Genomic DNA, 18038 nt, shown 5'->3' with positions numbered 1-18038 from the left:
TTAGCTACTTGAGTCTATCTATTAATAACATTGACATATTTTCTGTTTCTTATCTGAATTAACTAGTGGATTTAGCAGGCTTGCAATCTCTTTCTGTATAATCTCTGTAGTATCTTGATCATCTTGATTATCTTGAATGACTTTCTTAACCAACTTCTCATGCAATATAAGTGCTTTATCTAGTATATGCACCTTATCTCCATGTTTAAGCAGCATGATCTTCTTGATTGTAGATGCATGAAGCCATAATTATTAATAATAACATGTATTCCAAGCAACATTGAAAATCTGTTCTACTCCAACCTCTGTTAAAGATATAGCCAGAATATTTCTTGCCATCTAAGCAACAGTTGAAAAATTAGACTCTAGCATTCTCCACTATTCCAGAATTGGAGCTCAAGATAATGTCAAATTCTTGTCATTTAAATATTGCTCCATTTCATTTTGAAAATTTGCTTATCTTTAATGAAGTCTCTCAAAAATTATTTCCTCAATATTTTAGAGAAGTTAGCAGAGAAGAAATCAGAATAATACTTATAATAAACATACATTATTTATATTAAGTATTACTTCTCTTGACTGTTTATATTTCTCATAATACTTTTTGTAAAACCTTAAAATATATTGTTGGTATGTTTCACACTCATCACTAGTTTAATTCTCTGAATCATATACTTTTATGTGATATGATGAATGGAGAGCAGCAGCTACAGCTAGCAGCTCACTCTTTGAATGCTCAGTATCACTATAGTATTTCTGGAATTTCAAGTTGGCAGCTTTGATAGCTTCTTGAATATTCTCTCTTGTTATTAACTGTTGGGCCTTGTTCTTCTCTCTTTCTAAATACTGGAAAAGATGATTGTATGTTGCCCATACCAGATAAATTATTGAGTCTGTTATTTTGGACAGTATCTTGGTAAATTAACTGAATAACTGTAACAGTTTAACTATATACTCTAGCTGCTTCCAGTTATGGTCCAATAAGTAAAGTCTTTGGTATTTTAGTGATAAGTCCTGAATCCATAAGTTCACAGCTTGTCAAAGCAACAAGACACAAACATATATCTTATAGATGAAATTCCATCTTGTGCAAATATCTTGAATCATCTTGCACTGGTTCTCTTATTAATATTCTCAGAAATGTGCAGTGAGTTGAGAAAAGGTATTGGTTGCATTAGCAACAAGATGAATCTATTGTCAAGCAAAGATTAGTAAATCAACTCAAGTATATCAAGACTATTATCAAATTTTGTTATCTTTCTAAGAGTATTTGCAAATGTGTCTGTTAATACTAGATCATCAGTAATTAAGCTCTCATTAAAGATAGTGAGTAGAGTATTATTGTCTGGCTGAATCTTGAGATTGCAAACCAGCTCTTAAATCACAAGTTGAATTATATAAGATAGAGTATTGTTCCACTCTCTACATCTTAATCAGTTGTCTTGTTCAACTGCTGCAATACTGGTCTCAACTAATATGTAAGATGTGCTTGCATGATATCATTGTTTAACATATTGTTACTTGTAATTATAAGAAGATTAATCTCAAGTCTTTATACTGCTAGTAATTATTGAAGAATCTCTGCTATATTCTTGTCAGTATAAGCACTTTCTAAACTTTCAAAACTCAGTAAATGCTTACAGTACTTCCAATTCTTTATAATATAATAATTATTAATTGTCATAAAGGCAAGATTATTGGGACTTGTTTAATTATTCACTGTCAGAGATATCTTGATTGTTGAATCATGGTTAAAGAGAAGATTTTAAAATAGCTGATTGTATATATTATTCATAATCTGATATAATGTTTCTTATATGGGTATCTGTAAAGCCATTGCAGAGTTGAGCATGGTTATTAATATACAGAATACTGAATTCTCAATAGCACAAAATAAGAAATTCAAGAATATTAATGTTTGCACAAGCTGCTGAAGAAAATTGTCTTGATTACATTCAGAAACAGACAGATCTGAATTTGTTTGAGAATACTTCAGAAACTGTTACTAAGACACCAGAACTGTTACTAAAATTCATTACATTTGGAAAATTAGAATTCATAATTTACCATCATGTTAATCAGAGTATTACTCTGTCTGTCACCAGTTTTTATATAATCTTTACTTATTAAATACTTCTTCAGATCACTTGTACTGTTTCAAGAAAAGCTTGAATAATTAAGAAAGATTTAGCAATGCTTGCAAATCATCTCTGAAGTACTCTTAGAATGCTCTGCCATCTGATCAAATTTTGATCAAAAATCAGAATGACAGCTTTACCTTTCAGTTGAGATCACCACACTTCTTATTATTAACCAACTAAGCAGCTTCAGTAGTCAATTATCAAGTAACAAATAACTTATGATGCAGCTCCTTCCACAATACAAATTATTTTGTTTCATGTTGAACTATAATTAATTCTGAAGAAATCTCTGTAGATTTTGCTTGTTTGCTGGCTTCAGTCATTAGGTTTTTCTTTTCTTTTTTTTTTTTTTTTTTCACAATCAAATTGATTTTTCTCTAAGTTCTGCCTTAGTCAAAAAAGTAACAAAATATGGTCAGAGCTCACACAAAATTTGACAATCTCTAAATAGTTAGCCTTATTTTACTCTGTAAGTACAGCAACCAAGTATAAAATCTTCTTCTTGTACAAAATGGAACATTCTTCTTCAGGAAAATAAAACATTTTGCCAATTTAATAGCACCCCATTCTCAAATTAATATGAAAAAAGAACTAAAAACCTAACTTTCTTCTCTAGATATTAATAATTCAATCATTCTCCATCTCATTGTTCTCCTTATCATTCTTATTAGAGAACATCACAATCTCAAAATCATCTTTCTTTATCTTCTCTGGAACAGGTGAGCTATTGTTGTCTTGACTCAGACTCTGTAATTGGCTCAGAAATTCTCTTATCTTCTTCTTAACCCTCTTTCTTAACACACTAACTGCAGCAAGATAATCATGATTATAGATCATAATCTTGATCTCAAGTCTGACTATCATTTGGCAGAATCAGGCCTCTCTATATGCAGTAATAGAATGCTGCATCTGGCTTGTTTTGGCCTAAATATGTCAGAACTGTTACCAAATTTTGTTACTTTTAAATTCTATCTTCTTTTTCTACCAAGCTTTATTCTTGATCTCTGTAGTCTTTTCTTGATGATACTGTAGTGGGGATTCCAGTACCTTATTAGAACAAAGATTGTTCCACTTCAAGGCGCAAACCACTCCAAAGCTACTATTCTTGAGCTATAAAAACCATCTGTAGCCCCTGCATCTTGCCTATTATCTTCACATATCATTGCTCTTTTCTACACACTCATTCCTTACTACCAGTTCAGTTATTAGTTAGTGAATATGAAGATTTCTTGTTCATGAAACTTGCTACTGTTCCTTATTAGAGCTGCCTGTATTAGTACAGGGCTCTTTAGTACTATTACTTCTTGTGAGCTTAGACATCTGTTAGAACATACTTATCTCTACACTTACTACTTGACCATACTCTTACTATGTTGTGATTTTTCACCTTTCTTGCACTCTCACCATATCAATCAACTCATCTATCTTGACAAGACATCCCATTATACTCTACTCCATTTGGTAATCAAGCTGAGACCTGAAGATGATAATGCAGTGATTTGGTGACTATCAAGAAAGAGAAAAATAAATTCTGAGACACATGAAGCAATACACTATTTCAAGATAAGATCTTATAAACTAGGAACACAGTACTAATCAGTTTTTTTTTATTTAGAAATAAGATTAGGGAGCTTAGATTTGAATGCCTCTTATCTAGAGCTTGCCTGATAAACAGGTTTTTGAAAGATATTAACTAATAGACAGAACATACTGTGTGACATGACTAAAGATTAAGAAACCAAGAAATCAGAATCAGAATCAACTATGGCTGAAGATACTACAGAATCATATGCAACTATATTACAGGGTGAGAACAAGAGAATTGTGGTTTATTCCCACATTTCTATGCCTTCCCCTGGCACAGCAAATGCATCTTGGTTTGACAGCAGAGATGCTATCCTGTTTATTGAAAGCTTTTATCAGATGTGCAAGGATCATGGGGTAATTGATCCTAAAAACATTATTGAATGGTTGGCTAGGTACTGTGTTACATGGATTGGAGAATGAATGAAGATCTTGAAAGACTATAAAGAAGATAATTGGGAAGTATTCTCTAAAGAGATTATTCATGAATTTCATGATCAAGACATTACTTACAAGATTCACTGTTAGAATTACCTCCAGGCAATTACAAAGAAACCATGTGCTTGAAATGGCAATATTTGTATCTATATTCAAGAATACACTACAATCACCAGTACAGTACAAGCCAATGGAAGACTTGATGAATTCACTAAGATGTCTTGGTTTCTTCAGGAGCTATCTGAGAAGCTTCAGAATAAGATTATTGACAAGGCCAAGCTCAATCTTTCAGATGATATATTGCCTATTGATTTTAGAAAAGTTATTCAGATGACTATAAATTTGATTAACCAGTATGAAGAAAATAAGAAGATTTTTAAAGAAGATAAAATGAGACAAAAGAAAATGGAGAAGCTTGATGAGCAATATTAATTAGCTAACAAGCTCTCTACAGTTGAAGCTCCAAAGAAAACAGCTAGTTTTGTGAAGACTGAAGAATTCAAATCAAAATCCAAAGTCAAGAGCTCTGACAGCACTGATATTAAAGCTGCTATTAAAAAGATGACTAATAAGTTCACAAACTTGGCATTGGTTATGAGAGTACAATCAAATCAGATATAAGGGAATTCTAATCAGTATTATATACTGCAGAGAGAAGAATCTCCAAAATCTATACTAAATTATCCAACAAATGTGACTGTTAATTCTACAACTGTACAAGAGAATACTCAACTGCCAGTTAATCTCTATTTAGCTTGAAATGACTCTTTTATGATAGACTATAGTGGTGCTTATGGACAAGAAGAAGCTTGAACTGGAGGAATTTCAACACATCTCTCATATTTCTACTGTGAAAAACCTGGACATCATCAATCTCAGTATTATAAATACCAATCTGATATAAGTAACAAATACTGCTATATTGATGACAAAGAGAACTTACACATGGGCTCTAAGAGTCAAAACTATCAAGCTGTCACTCTTAAACCTGGAATTCTGAACATGTATATTGTACAGTCTATGGAAGAGAATAAATGAACAATTCCAGAGCCAATGAGCTCTAAAAAGAAGATCAATCAGCAAGAAGGGATATCTTCTACAAATTCAATCAGTATAAAGATTCAAGCAGGATGACTTGCATATCTAATATCTGATGGAGAATCTGATTCAGATAAGAAATATAATCCATTGGAAGAAAGAACATCAGTCAATATTGAAACAGTTGGAGAAGCTAAGAATAATTAAAGAGCTAAGATTGCAATGCCCATACTCAGCATACTGGATAATTTATTACTTACCAGAATAATCAGGCTAGTGTTAATAATAATGTCATGAAAGATATTGAATCAATTAATTAGAAGAAGCCTGAAATTCAGAGTAAGTTCACAGAGAAACAAAGATTAAGATATTCTGCAACAGATTGCTTATTCTCTCAGATCTGTAATTCAACAGATGCCAATGAATTAATGAGTTGAATTCTCAATGAAAAGTCAAATTGTCAGTCAATAAGCTTATAGATATATCATCAAAACTTCATCAAGTGTTCTTTAGATCAGGCTGGAATAACAGTACTAGCAAAAGCTATGCAAAAATTGGAGTCTCTAAACTAGTTCAGCCTGAGCTAAAGATCAATTCTAGTTGACTTAAGGTAGTTCACCACTAAGCGAGCCACACCACTAAACAAGCCAAATCTTCCACCACCAAAATTCCTCCAACATTCAATATTCAATATGTGACAACATGGTCAACAACACCTCAATTAGGCTTGCAATTGAAGATCTTGAATCACAAGAGACCCCAAATTATGCTGCAACCACGAGAAAGTACTCAGTTAACTAAGAGACCCTGCACCAACAGCATAAAGACTTGCAACTTGCTCAGAATGAAGCAGCCTCTCAATATAAGAAAAAGCTCTCTGATATACAGAAGGCAGAGCTTCTGAATTATATAAACAAGCTCTCTAGCTGCAGCCTTGCCATTACACCTCAGATTCTACAAAATATTGTACAAGAGATGACAGGAGAGGATGTTGGAATCAACTGGGTTAATTAATTTCATGAGTGACATAATGACAAGATCAAATGCATTTATCTCAAAGCAATTGATCAAAATAGACAGGTAGCAGATAACTATCAGTGCTTTAAGCACTTCTATATGCTTGTAATTTGATGATTTATTTGATTACTTGCAATTGCAGTTGTTGATGCTGGCTAACTATTTGACTACTACTTATGAAATAGTTGGAGCAGAAAATTGATCAATATAATCTTAAGCCCTCAAATATCTACAACTTTAATGAAAAAGGATTCCTTCTAGGCTCCTGCCATGCCTCAAAGTGATTAGTCTCTATTGAAGCTCTATAAGCTGGAAAGAATGCTGCCACCCAGAATGATAGTTGGGAATTCCTCTCATTGCTCTGCTCAGTCTCTGCTGAAGAAATTGCACTACCTCCAGCTCTTATTTATCAGAGTGAATCATGAGATCTCCAGAATACATGGCTAGATGATTATGATGGAAGTGAATAGGTCTACTTTGCAGCTTCAACAAATGGTTGGAGCAATGATGAATATGGACTACAGTGGTTGAAATGGATTTTCAATCAGCATACTAAGAAACAAGCTGGTCAAGAAAGATATCTGCTTCTACTAGATGGCCATTCCTCCCATATAAATATGAAATTTATTGAATATGCTAACTGTAAAAGGATTCTTCTTATGATTCTCCTGCTGCATTCAACCTACTGTTTGCAATCTCTTGATGTTGGAATCTTTAGGCTGCTGGGCAAGGCATATTCCAATGAGCTGGAAGCACTACTACATCAAGAAATAAGCTATATTTGAATGACAAAAAGGGATTTCTGGAGACTATTCAATGTAGCTTGAAAGAAGGCTTTGACAGTTGAAAATATACTTGCTGGCTTTGCAAAGACTGAAATTAACCCTCTGGATTCTCAATATTAACTACACTGATTTGAAACTGCTCAAGCCCCTACACTGTCAGTTAAACCTTCTATTTCTAGCAATATGCACCAGCTCTAACAAGAGATCAAGAATATATGTCTCTGGCACAGCCTAAATTTACAGAGCATTGGATGGGTTATCCAAGCCAGTAAGCAGTTTGCTCTTTGTAATGAACTGCTGGAACATGAGAATCAGCAGCTAAGATCAACTCTAGTGATGGAGAAGCAATGCTGCAAGTGAGGCAAGCCCCTAGGCCTACTTAATAGAGATAATTCTAGTCAAGTGCAGTTCTGGTCTCCAACAAAAGTTCTTAAGGCACACAAGCGCCTGGATGAAATAGAGACTGAAAAAGCTGATAAAATTGCTCAAACACAAGAGATAAAACTTCAATGAGACCTTCAAAAGAAGCAGGCTGCTAGAGATGTTGAAAAAAGATAGATTGAATGGGAGGATGCCTGTAAAAAGACCCAGAAGTAACAAGAGACTGAAAAAATTGAATATGCTAGACAAAGAGAGGCACAACATGTTGCTTATGAGGAGAAGAAGGCTTTACAACTAGCAGAGAAGGAAAAACAGGCAGTTGAACATGCTAATAAACACTGGCAGTCAGAGCTTCAAGCACCAGCTTCAAAGCACTGTCAGAAGGACTCCCCTACTAAAGAGCCTCATTATGAAGAGCCTATACAACCTTCCAAAAGGGGAAGTAAGAGCTTTACAAGCATCTCTAGCAAGGCATTAGGCTCCCTAGCTAAGAAATCTACTGTTGACATTCCTTTGAATTCTTTCCTATCTACCCCCTGAATCTCTCGCTCTGGCCATAATATTAGGCCGTCCACCTGTTTATTTTCCTAACTATACTAATTTCTATGCTTTAAAAAATACATTTATTTAATATTTAATAGCTATTTAATAATAAAGATCTTGTTGTTGAGATATTTAATAAATTCATTGCGTGGAGCATTTGGCGAAATTTGGCTCATTTAGTGGTGTAGCTTGTTTAGTGGTGAACTACCTTACATCAAAGCTCATGGTGCCAAAATCCAAAACAGCATATGAAATATGTTAGTTATATACATTAGTCACTATAAACCAACAAGAATTAATAGCATTAATTGATACTGGTTCAGAAATTAATTTGTTGTCTTGGAAGTATGCTGAAATGTTGAATCTGTCAATGAAAAATAAGCCACAAGTGATCATGGTTGTTCAAACAGAAGAAGTCACTTCTTTTTATGTATTTTGTGATGAAGTGTCTGTTCAAATTGGAGATATTGTTACACATACCTCTTTTCTTATATTTGAGAGAGAGGATCAGCAACTTATTCTTGAAAGATCTTGACAATTTACTATCTGTTGGAGGTGCAACATCTCAGAAGACAGTGAAGTAAATTGTGAAATTTATAACAAGAAACAAATATATTGTCTAGTTTTCAAAGACTTTAAGCCAAACTCAAGCAACATGAGATATGTAACTAATAAATTAAACAGCAATTATTTAAATGATTCAACAGGCATTTAATCAGGTGGATGCCTGTGGATACAAGACCTGAGAAGAATGAAGAAGATATGATGAAGACAATAAGTATAAGAATTAATGATGAGAAGATTGAAGATCAGGAGATTGAAAAGAATAGAGAAGTTGGAAGCATTGACAGCATTGCTGGTGTTGGTGATTACAGCAATGAGGAAAAACATAATTCTGGCATTGGTGAATCCAAAAGCACACTAAGCCTAATCAGATTGACCAGCATGCTGGTGAATCAAATGGACTAATCAGAAGACAAGAATAATTTTGCATCAGGAGTTTGGATTTTCTGACCTCCACTTCCCAATCCAGACAGCATCACAGCTTACTACAAACATTACACACATAATATAAATTCCAGTTTAATTTGCAAACCTATTCCACAAAGTGCTTCATCAATTTATGCATCTCTGAACAAAAATCACAATTTTGTCACAAAGAAATCACATCAGATAGACATTTTCAATAGTGGATAGAATATCAGACTGTCTTCTTCAGAGGTCTGGAAAGTGTGCACTACTTATAAGCAGAAAGCTGATAAGATAAGACTATTAGCACCTGGAAAATCTGATGGAAGCAAGCCAGAAGACCTAGATAATTGAGTGAATATTTATTTGAATAAGTATTATCCTGAGAAGAAATGCATCACATTTAATTGTGAATTTGATAATCATATTAGATCTAGAATTGTGCCCTTTCCTGTTGAAGAATGGCTAACAAATAAGAGAATTGAGAAGCTCAAAATTGAATTTGAGCTGACAAGTTGGAAGAAGAAATTTTTCATATTAGTTCTTTATAAACATGAAGAGGTGTTGGCTTGGTCATTCAAAGATCTATATAATATTCATTCTGAATGCTTGCCTCCCCAGATTATTTGGACAGAGTCCCATGAGACTTGGCAGACTAAGACTTACTGAATTTCTTGTGCTCTACATGATAAGCTAATTAAAATTATTCAGAACAGATTAGAAGCTAAAACATTGGAATCTTGCCATGATTCATATATTAATCTTTATTTTCTGGTTGTAAAGAAACAGAAAGGCAAATATTATTTAGTTAACATAGTATATATGTACAACAAAGTTACTATTCAGAATACTTTTATTTCTTCTAATGTTGACAAATATACTGAAGGCTTTAGTGGACTTGTTATAACTAGTTTATGCAACTTATTCTCTGGATACAATAATTTTCTGTTAGCTGAAGAAAGCAGAGATATGACAGCTATTGCAATCTCTATTGAGCTCTTTTACTATATGACTTTAGTTCAAGAGGCAACAAATTCACCAGCTCAAGCCCAACACAAGATAATAAAGATAATATGTGAGGTTTTTCCAGAGATTGCTTGAGCCTTTATGGATGATCTTGGGGTAAAAGAATTATATATCAAAAATGAAACTGAAGTTCTCTCAGAAATAAGAAGATTTGTTTATAATCATCTGCAGAACCTGAACTATGTTCTATAACTTGTCAAAATCTCTGGAGCCAGAATCTCCAGTGCCAAATCTCAATTCTGCATGTCTGGAGTCAATGTCATTAGATAGGTCTGTAATTATAATGGATGATGATCTGAGGAAGCCAAGATGGCTAAAATTACAAATTAGTCTACTTCTATAAGTGTTACAGAATTACAAGAATTTCTAGAGCTTGCTGAATATTTCTGAATACTTATAGAGTATTGTAGTTGGATAACTTAATCTTTATATTATCTGCTTTGACAAAATATTATATAGACATAGACTGAAGAGCAAAATGATATCTTTATGCTTTTGAAAGAAAAGTTATATTTATTCTCTGTTATTCTTTCAATTAATTACAAACAAGATTCTTTACTTATCACTGTGGCTGTTGATGCAAGTGGATTAGAATGGGGAGAATGCATTTTCAGAAGCAATAAGAAGCTCAATATTTCACACAATACAAATTCAGAGTATGGAGTGATTCAGAGAAAACATATAATACTAGCAAACAAGAATGCAGAGCTGTTTTGAAAGTCTTCAAGAAATTCTGACATCATATCTATAGAGTGCTCTTTACTTTGGAAATTGATGCAAAAACTCTTGTCACCCAACTTAATAGAACTGCTACAGATGTTCTAGAAGCTTTAGTTACTAATTAAATAGCTTGGATATGCCTCTTTGACTTTACTGTTAAATATGTTCCTGGGACAAAACACACAGCTGCTGATGAACTATCTTGCTGAGAACTAGATATTGAGAAACAGTCTGAATCTAAAGAAGGTAAAGATCTATTTACCTTTATAGATTCTATAAGAGTTTTAGCTGACTGAGCTCTTGATAGTAAAGACCTTAGAATACTAGACTTCATATATTCAGAAGAATTGGAAAAGATTGCATGATATCTAACCACTCTATCAAAACTATTGGGCATGAAAGAGAAAGAGTACACAAAATTCTAAAGAAAGACAATTAAATATGTAGTGGAGGCTGATCAACTATTTAGGCAAGCAGAGTCTGATGTGTCTTTAAGATATGTTGTGGACAATAAACATCAGCACAAACAAATTTTACACATAATGCACAACAAATTTAACTATAAATAGCAAGAAAGAACATACTCTGCTCTACAAGCTCAATACTGGTGGTCAGAGATGTATAAAGATGTGTCTGCTTATATGAAGCACTGTTCTCAATGTCAACAAAGAGATTCACAAAGATTGAGTAAAGAGCTTTATTCTATCTGAGCCTCTATCTGTTGAAAGAAAGTTGGGGTGGATATCAAGCACATGTCTTCCTGTCAAGAACAAAATTATTTGATTGTTGTCAGATGTGACTTTACTGAATAAGTGGAAGCTCTAGAGTCTTGAAAAAGGCAACAGCTGAAGCTGTGGCCAAATTTCTTTATGAGAATATCATCTGTCAATAAGGCCTGCCTGCCAAATTTGTTATGGATGGAGGACCAGAAAATAAGAATATTGTGGAGACCTTACTGAAGAAATTCAATATTAAACACATTATTATTTCACTCTATAACTCTCCTGCAAAATGATATGGTGGAAGTTGGCCATAAGCCTTTGGCTGATGAGCTAGCTAAAGCTATCAATGACACTGAAAGAGATTGAATTAAACATCTTTCTGTAATTCTGATGGCAGATTGAATGATGACTAAGGCTAGTACTGGTGTCTTCTCTTATAGATTGCTAATAAGCCAGAAGACAGTTCTTCTGATTAAACTTGAGATTTCTACTTGACAAATAATTCTCTGGCAAAAGATTCAAACAACTGAAGACCTGCTTCTGATATAAGTATGACAAATTAAAAGACAAGATGAGAATATTCTGAAAGCAGCTTATCATCAGCTCTAAATACACACTAGAAATAAGAAATACTTTAATAATATTCATAATATTTGAACTAACCCTCTTCTATCTGGAGACCTTGTCTTGCTTCACAATACCAAGAGAGAATAGAATATGTCTAGAAATAACACCCTGTGCTTTTGATGGCTAGAACTCTATAGAGTTAAGTCCACTAATCAAGAACTAGGTTTCTATCATCTTGAAGAGTTAGACAGCACTGAACTCAAAGAATCTATTGCAGAAAACAGATTGAAGAAGTATCTTATAAAATCTGAAATAAAGCCATTTAATAATAGTCTAGGAGATTCTGATGTAGAGATGGAGAATATCTCTTAAAGATATATCACCAGAAGTTAATCTAATATGCTCTCTAGCAGTTTCTCAGATGTCAGCTTCTTGGATCAGAGTAAAAATAAAAATAATCAAGAAGAAATAGAGCAAACACAATTTTCAACTATTATATCAGATGACTGGAGCTTTGCTGTTGTTATACCTTCACAAGATGTTTAATTTGTTGTGTTTTATTTGCAAAAGTGAAGTTTTTGCTTGCTCTTTTGAGAAGTTTCTCTTTTATTTATCTGCAAAGTAAAGTTTTTGCTTGCTCATTTGGAAAGTTTCTCTTTCTTTATTATTTGCTTAGCATTCACTTTTTCTGAAGATATTTAAAGATTAATTTTTTTTTCTTTTAGCTTTTACTTTCTTTTATATTTAAGCTTGATTCTTTTTACAGATTCAACATTTTCTTCTATTCTGTTATTCTGACATTTGCAAATTTTTTGATCTCTAATATTCTTTAAAAATAGCTGGATGAAGCAACCTGCCTTCTTTAGCACCAGAAATCAAAAATCAAGATCTGGTCATTACTAGAGATAGTGAGGTTAACTTAGATGGCCATTTCTTCAATAATCTGACAGCAGCTATGAAATATATTGATAATCAAGCTCTGCACTGTCAATATAGTCTACAAGTCAAGCTGATGAACACACTTATGCAAGTGACTGATGTGGTCACTGACTTAGTGGCCCATTTCTATTGATATGTTGAAAGATCTAGAGCTTGGCAACATGTTATGCATGCTAATTTCAAAGCTGATTTCCATAATGCTCAAAAGATTACTCTGGATGTTGAATGATGTTGCATTAATATGCAAAAGATCAAGAATAGGCTTGTCACTACATGGGAGATAGACAGAATTGATGCCATATGGTCAAAAGTAGAGAGTCTGTAGACCACACAAAAGCTTTATCATACTTTAAATATCTACAAGAATTAGAATAAGTTCACCAATAATATTAACAGTACAGTGCTCTGAAGACTAGATGCTACAGAAGCTGGACATTGCCAGAGATTAGCTATATTACCAGATAATTATACTACAGCTGATAAAGAAGTCAATCACACTTGCAAACTTTCTTCAAGAGATGCTCTACATTAACAAGAACTTACTATTGGAAACTATGATCTTCTACAGCTATTAGCTCTTCCACAGTCATCTAGCTCCCAACATTTAATTCAGGATATTACTAGAAGCCCTTCTACTGCAAGCAGTCTCTGAGATCTACTAGAAGAACCACAGTCACCAAGATCACCAAGAGATGTTCCAATGAGTGGAATGTCAATGCCATATAGTTACAATGTATTGGGAGCCTCTATACATAGTGGAACGGGGTACAATAGGATGCCTTGTCAAAGTAGGCGAGTTGGTTGATATGGTGAGAGCTCAAGAAAGGTGAAAAATCACCACATAGTAAGGGTATGGTTGAGTAGTAAGTGTAGAGATAGATATATTCTAACAGATGCCTAAGCTTGCAAGGAGTAATAGTACTAAAGAGCTGTGTACTAACACAGGCAGCTCTAATGAGAAACAGTAGCAAGTTTCATGAACAAGAAATCTTCATATTCACTAACTAATAACCAAACTGGTAGTAAGGAATCAGTGTGTAGAAAAGAGCAATGGTGTGTGAAGATAATAAGCCAGATGCAGGGGCTACAGATGGTTTATATAGCTCAAGAATAGTAGCTTGGTGTGGTTAGCATCTCAGACTGGAACAATCTTTGTTCTAATGAGATACTGAAATCCCCACTACATTTTCTCCTGGTCTTTAATGTTGGCATCCCCTGACAACAAGCAATATATAAAATAAAATAAAACCAATTTAGTAAAATAAGAGAATAATAAATAGTAATGAGCAGTCTGGTAAGAAAAAACATAGAAAATAAGAATAAGAAGAGTGATAGCAGCAATTTCTAATAGTGATCACTATGATTCTCTTCTTCCATCAAGTTCTCAGGAGAAGGAGAAGGCTGAACTGATGCTGGGTTAATGTTGTTGTGCATGCAATGCTAATAGAATTTATTACCAAAAACTTTCTTTTCAATTTGGTAAGTCTTGACAATGGCATTCAGAGCAATTCACATGGCCTTTAGGTGCCAGTTATTAATGAAGCTCTGAGCCTTTTTGTCATCAGGGCCAAAGAGAATATCAAGTTCCTCAATTACCATGGGGTTGTCCCATCTAATTCATCCTACCAGGGCATCTGATATAGCTTCTAAGCCTTGTAATTGAATAGTGGTAGGGAATCAATATGGAACTGACACATAACAATTTGAATGGCCAGATGGAGATGAAGGCTCTGAAACTAGATCTCTATATGCAGCAGAGAGCTGCAACCATGTACCAGCTTTATTGACTTCTAGATATTCATGGTCCTCTTGAATTGCCATATACCAGGGTAGCATAGTGTATCAGATCTTTTTGCATGGACCATGGGCTCCATGGGGTAGCAGAGGGCTTGTAATTTGAATATTGCCAGGCTTACAAATGACATCAGTCCATCTAATACCAAATTTTCTTTTGTCATCTTTAGTATACATTGTATTTTTAATGCAGTGAACATAGCCATCAGTGGATAAGCCTTATTCTTTAACTAGTCCCCACCAATTCTCTAGATGGTTATGCATTTCTGGCAAGATTTCTGTACAGTCACCAGGCTCTTCTGCAGTTAAGATCAAGGATTCTTGTATCATGTTAATGCCTCTTCCAGTAGTAATAGCATCTGGAACATTGACATCAATATGGCAAAACCCAGTTTTATCCCCTGGCTTAGCATACTTGGCATAGTATGGATAGGAGATTAATTTCCAAGTGTGGTTGAATCTTGTCAGTATATATCATAGATAGTATATAGAGTCCTGGTGCATAAGTTGTTAGCTAATACTGTAATACATTGTTCTCAACCATCTGTAATTGTCACAACCTCCCATCATTCACTGATGATAGTAATACATGTCATATTTACTATTGACCCAGGTGAGTACTGTGGTGGTAGCATCTTGTAACTTATCATTCCACCAGCACATTAGCTGAGGAATGACAACAGACCCAGTTGTTTCTCATTTCTTCTGAAGATCACTGGTAGTGAACTTGTTAACTCCAGTTATTCATGTGTATCAGTTAAAGTCAAAGATCTTCATCTTTGCAACCAGAGGGATAATTGGCTGATGTTTGAATTTGTAAATGCCTAAAGCATCTTCAGCTCTACCTTGTCTATTTGCCAAACAGAACCAGAGGTAGGTGCTGTCATTGGTCTTGACTAAGCTAATATTGTGATGATTCCTATGAATGTAAGCCAAACAGTTGAGAAGCTCCTCCCTATTAAGTGTGCAAGTCTGTAAACCAAGTTTTGAAGCCATTAGTTTAGCATGGTTATAGCATAGGTAGATGTCAGCTTTCTTATTGCTAAAGGCCTTTTCTAACTGCTCCAGAATGTGAATAAGCTCCAACTCCAAATGTGTTTTATTACTCTTTATCTTTTGGAGAAGCTGCTGTTTGAAACCATGGCAACAGCAAGTACCAGAGTATACTGTCATGACAGATTCTTCTCATTCATGTTGGGGTATTTCCTCATCACTTTCAGAAGAAATAATGGACTCATCTTTGTTGCCTAGGTCTTGGAGAGTTTGGTGTGCTGACATGGCTGCAATTCTTTCACTGCAGTGCTTCAGAGCTTCTGATTAGCTGGGTGGATTGGCCAGCCTGCTGGTGAATCTAAATGGTGGCTGTAATTAACTAGTTTCCAATCCATGTGATCTAATCAACATTGTACTATGTATAGAGGCTCCCAATACATTGCAGCTATGCAGCATCAACATCCCATCTATTGAAACATCTCTTGATGATCTTGGTGACTGTGGTTCTTCTAGTAGACCTTGGGGGCTGCTTACAGTAGAAGGGCTCCTATCAATATTCTGAATTGAACATTGGGAGCTAGATAACTGTGAAAGAGCCAATGGCTGTAGAAGACTATAGTTTCCAATAGTAAGTTCTTGTCAGTGTAGAGCATCTCTTGAAAAAAGTTTGCAAGTATGATCAACTTTTTTGTCAGCTGTAGTATAATTGTCTGACAATATAGCTAAGCTCTGGTAATGTTCAGCTCCTGTAGCATCTAGTCTTTAGAGCACTGTGCTGTTAATATTGTTAGCAAACTTATCCCAATTCTTATAGATATTTAGAGTATAATGAAGCTTTTGTGTGGCCTACAGACTCTCTACTTTTGATTATATAGCATCAATTCTGTCTATCCCTCATATAGCAACAAGCCTATTCATGATCTTTTGCATATCAATGTGATGTTGTTCAACATCCAGGATAATCTTTCAAGCATCATGGAAATCAGCTTCAAAATTGGTGTGCATAACATGTTGCCAAGCTCTGGATCTTTCAACATATTGATAGAAATGGGCCACTAAGTCAGTGACCACATCAGTCACTTGTATAAGTGCATTCATCAGCTCAACTTGTAGACCATATTGACAGTGCAGAGCTTGATTATTGATGTATTCCATAGCTGCTGTTAGGTTATTGAAGAAATAGCCATCTAAGTTGACTCCACTGTCTCTGGTAATAACCAGATCTTGGTTTTCAGTTGCTGGTGCTAAAGAAGGCAGGTTGCTTCATCCAGCCATTTTTGAAGAATATCAGAGATCAAAAAATTTGCAAATGTCAGAATAACAGAATAGAAGGAAATGTTGAATCTGTAAAAAGAATCAAGCTTGAATATAAAAGAAAGTAAAAGCTCCAGCAAAGAAAAATTGACCTTTAAATATCTCCAGACAAAGTGAATGCTAAGCAAATAATAAAGAAAGAGAAACTTTCTGAAAGAGCAAGCAAAAACTTCACTTTGCAGGTAAATAAAAGAAACTTCCCAAATAAGCAAGCAAAAACTTCACTTTGCAGGTAAATAAAAGAAACTTCCCAAATAAGCAAGCAAAAAAACTTCACTTTTGCAAACAAAACACAACAAATTAAATATCTTGTGGAGGTATAACAACAGCAAAGCTCCAGTCATCTAGTATAACAGTTGGAAATTGTGTTTGCTCCATTTCTTCTTGATTATTTTCATTTTCACTCTGATTCAAGAAGCTAACATCTGAGAAACTGCTTGAGGAAATGTTAGATCAACTTCTGGTGGCATATCTTTGAGAGATGTTCTCCATCTCTATATTAGAATCTGCTGGACTATCATTAAGTGGCTTCATTCCAGGTTTCATAAGATACTTCTTCAATCTGTTTTCTGCAATAGATTCTTTGAGTTCAGTACTGTCTAACTCTTCAAGATGATAGGAACCTAGTTCTTGATTGGCAGACTTAACTCTATAGAGTTCTAGCCATTGAAAGTGCAGAGTGTTATTTCTAGATATATTCTGTTCTCTCTTGGTGTTGTGAAGCAAGACAAGGTCTCCAGATAGAAGAGGGTTGGTCTGAATATTATGGGTATCATTAAAGTATTTCTTATTTCTAGCATGCATTTGGAGCTAATGATGAGCTGCTTCCAGAACATTCTTATCTTGTCTTTTGATTTGCTGTGCTTATATCAGAAGCAGATCTTCAGTTATTTAAATCTTTTGTCAGGGAATTATTTGTCAAGTAAGAATCTTGAATTTAATCAGAAGAACTGTCTTCTGGCTCATTAGCAATCTATAAGAGGAGACACCAGTACTAGTCTTAGTCATCATTCAATCTGCCATCAGAATCACAGGAAGATATTTAATTTAATTCCTTCCAGTGCCAT

The 18038-nt window shown here is 34.4% G+C and overlaps 1 protein-coding gene across 1 annotated transcript; it reads left to right on the top strand.

The window, feature by feature from the left end:
* Window positions 1-3905: 3905 nt before the first annotated feature.
* On the top strand, window positions 3906-4595 carry CIMG_13453 (uncharacterized protein; the record flags this gene model as incomplete). The annotated part of the gene is made up of 2 exons (XM_001245864.2): window positions 3906-4120; window positions 4340-4595. 2 exons carry the CDS (start codon window positions 3906-3908, stop codon window positions 4593-4595), a joined length of 471 nt encoding a protein of 156 aa, XP_001245865.2.
* Between the last annotated feature and the right edge of the window lie 13443 nt (window positions 4596-18038).

Source organism: Coccidioides immitis (genome assembly GCF_000149335.2).
Source record: "Coccidioides immitis RS genomic scaffold supercont3.4, whole genome shotgun sequence".
In the NCBI taxonomy this organism is placed as follows: Eukaryota; Fungi; Ascomycota; class Eurotiomycetes; order Onygenales; family Onygenaceae; genus Coccidioides; species Coccidioides immitis.
The sequence above is the reverse complement of the archived record's forward strand: the minus strand, read 5'-3'. Positions and strand labels throughout refer to the sequence as shown.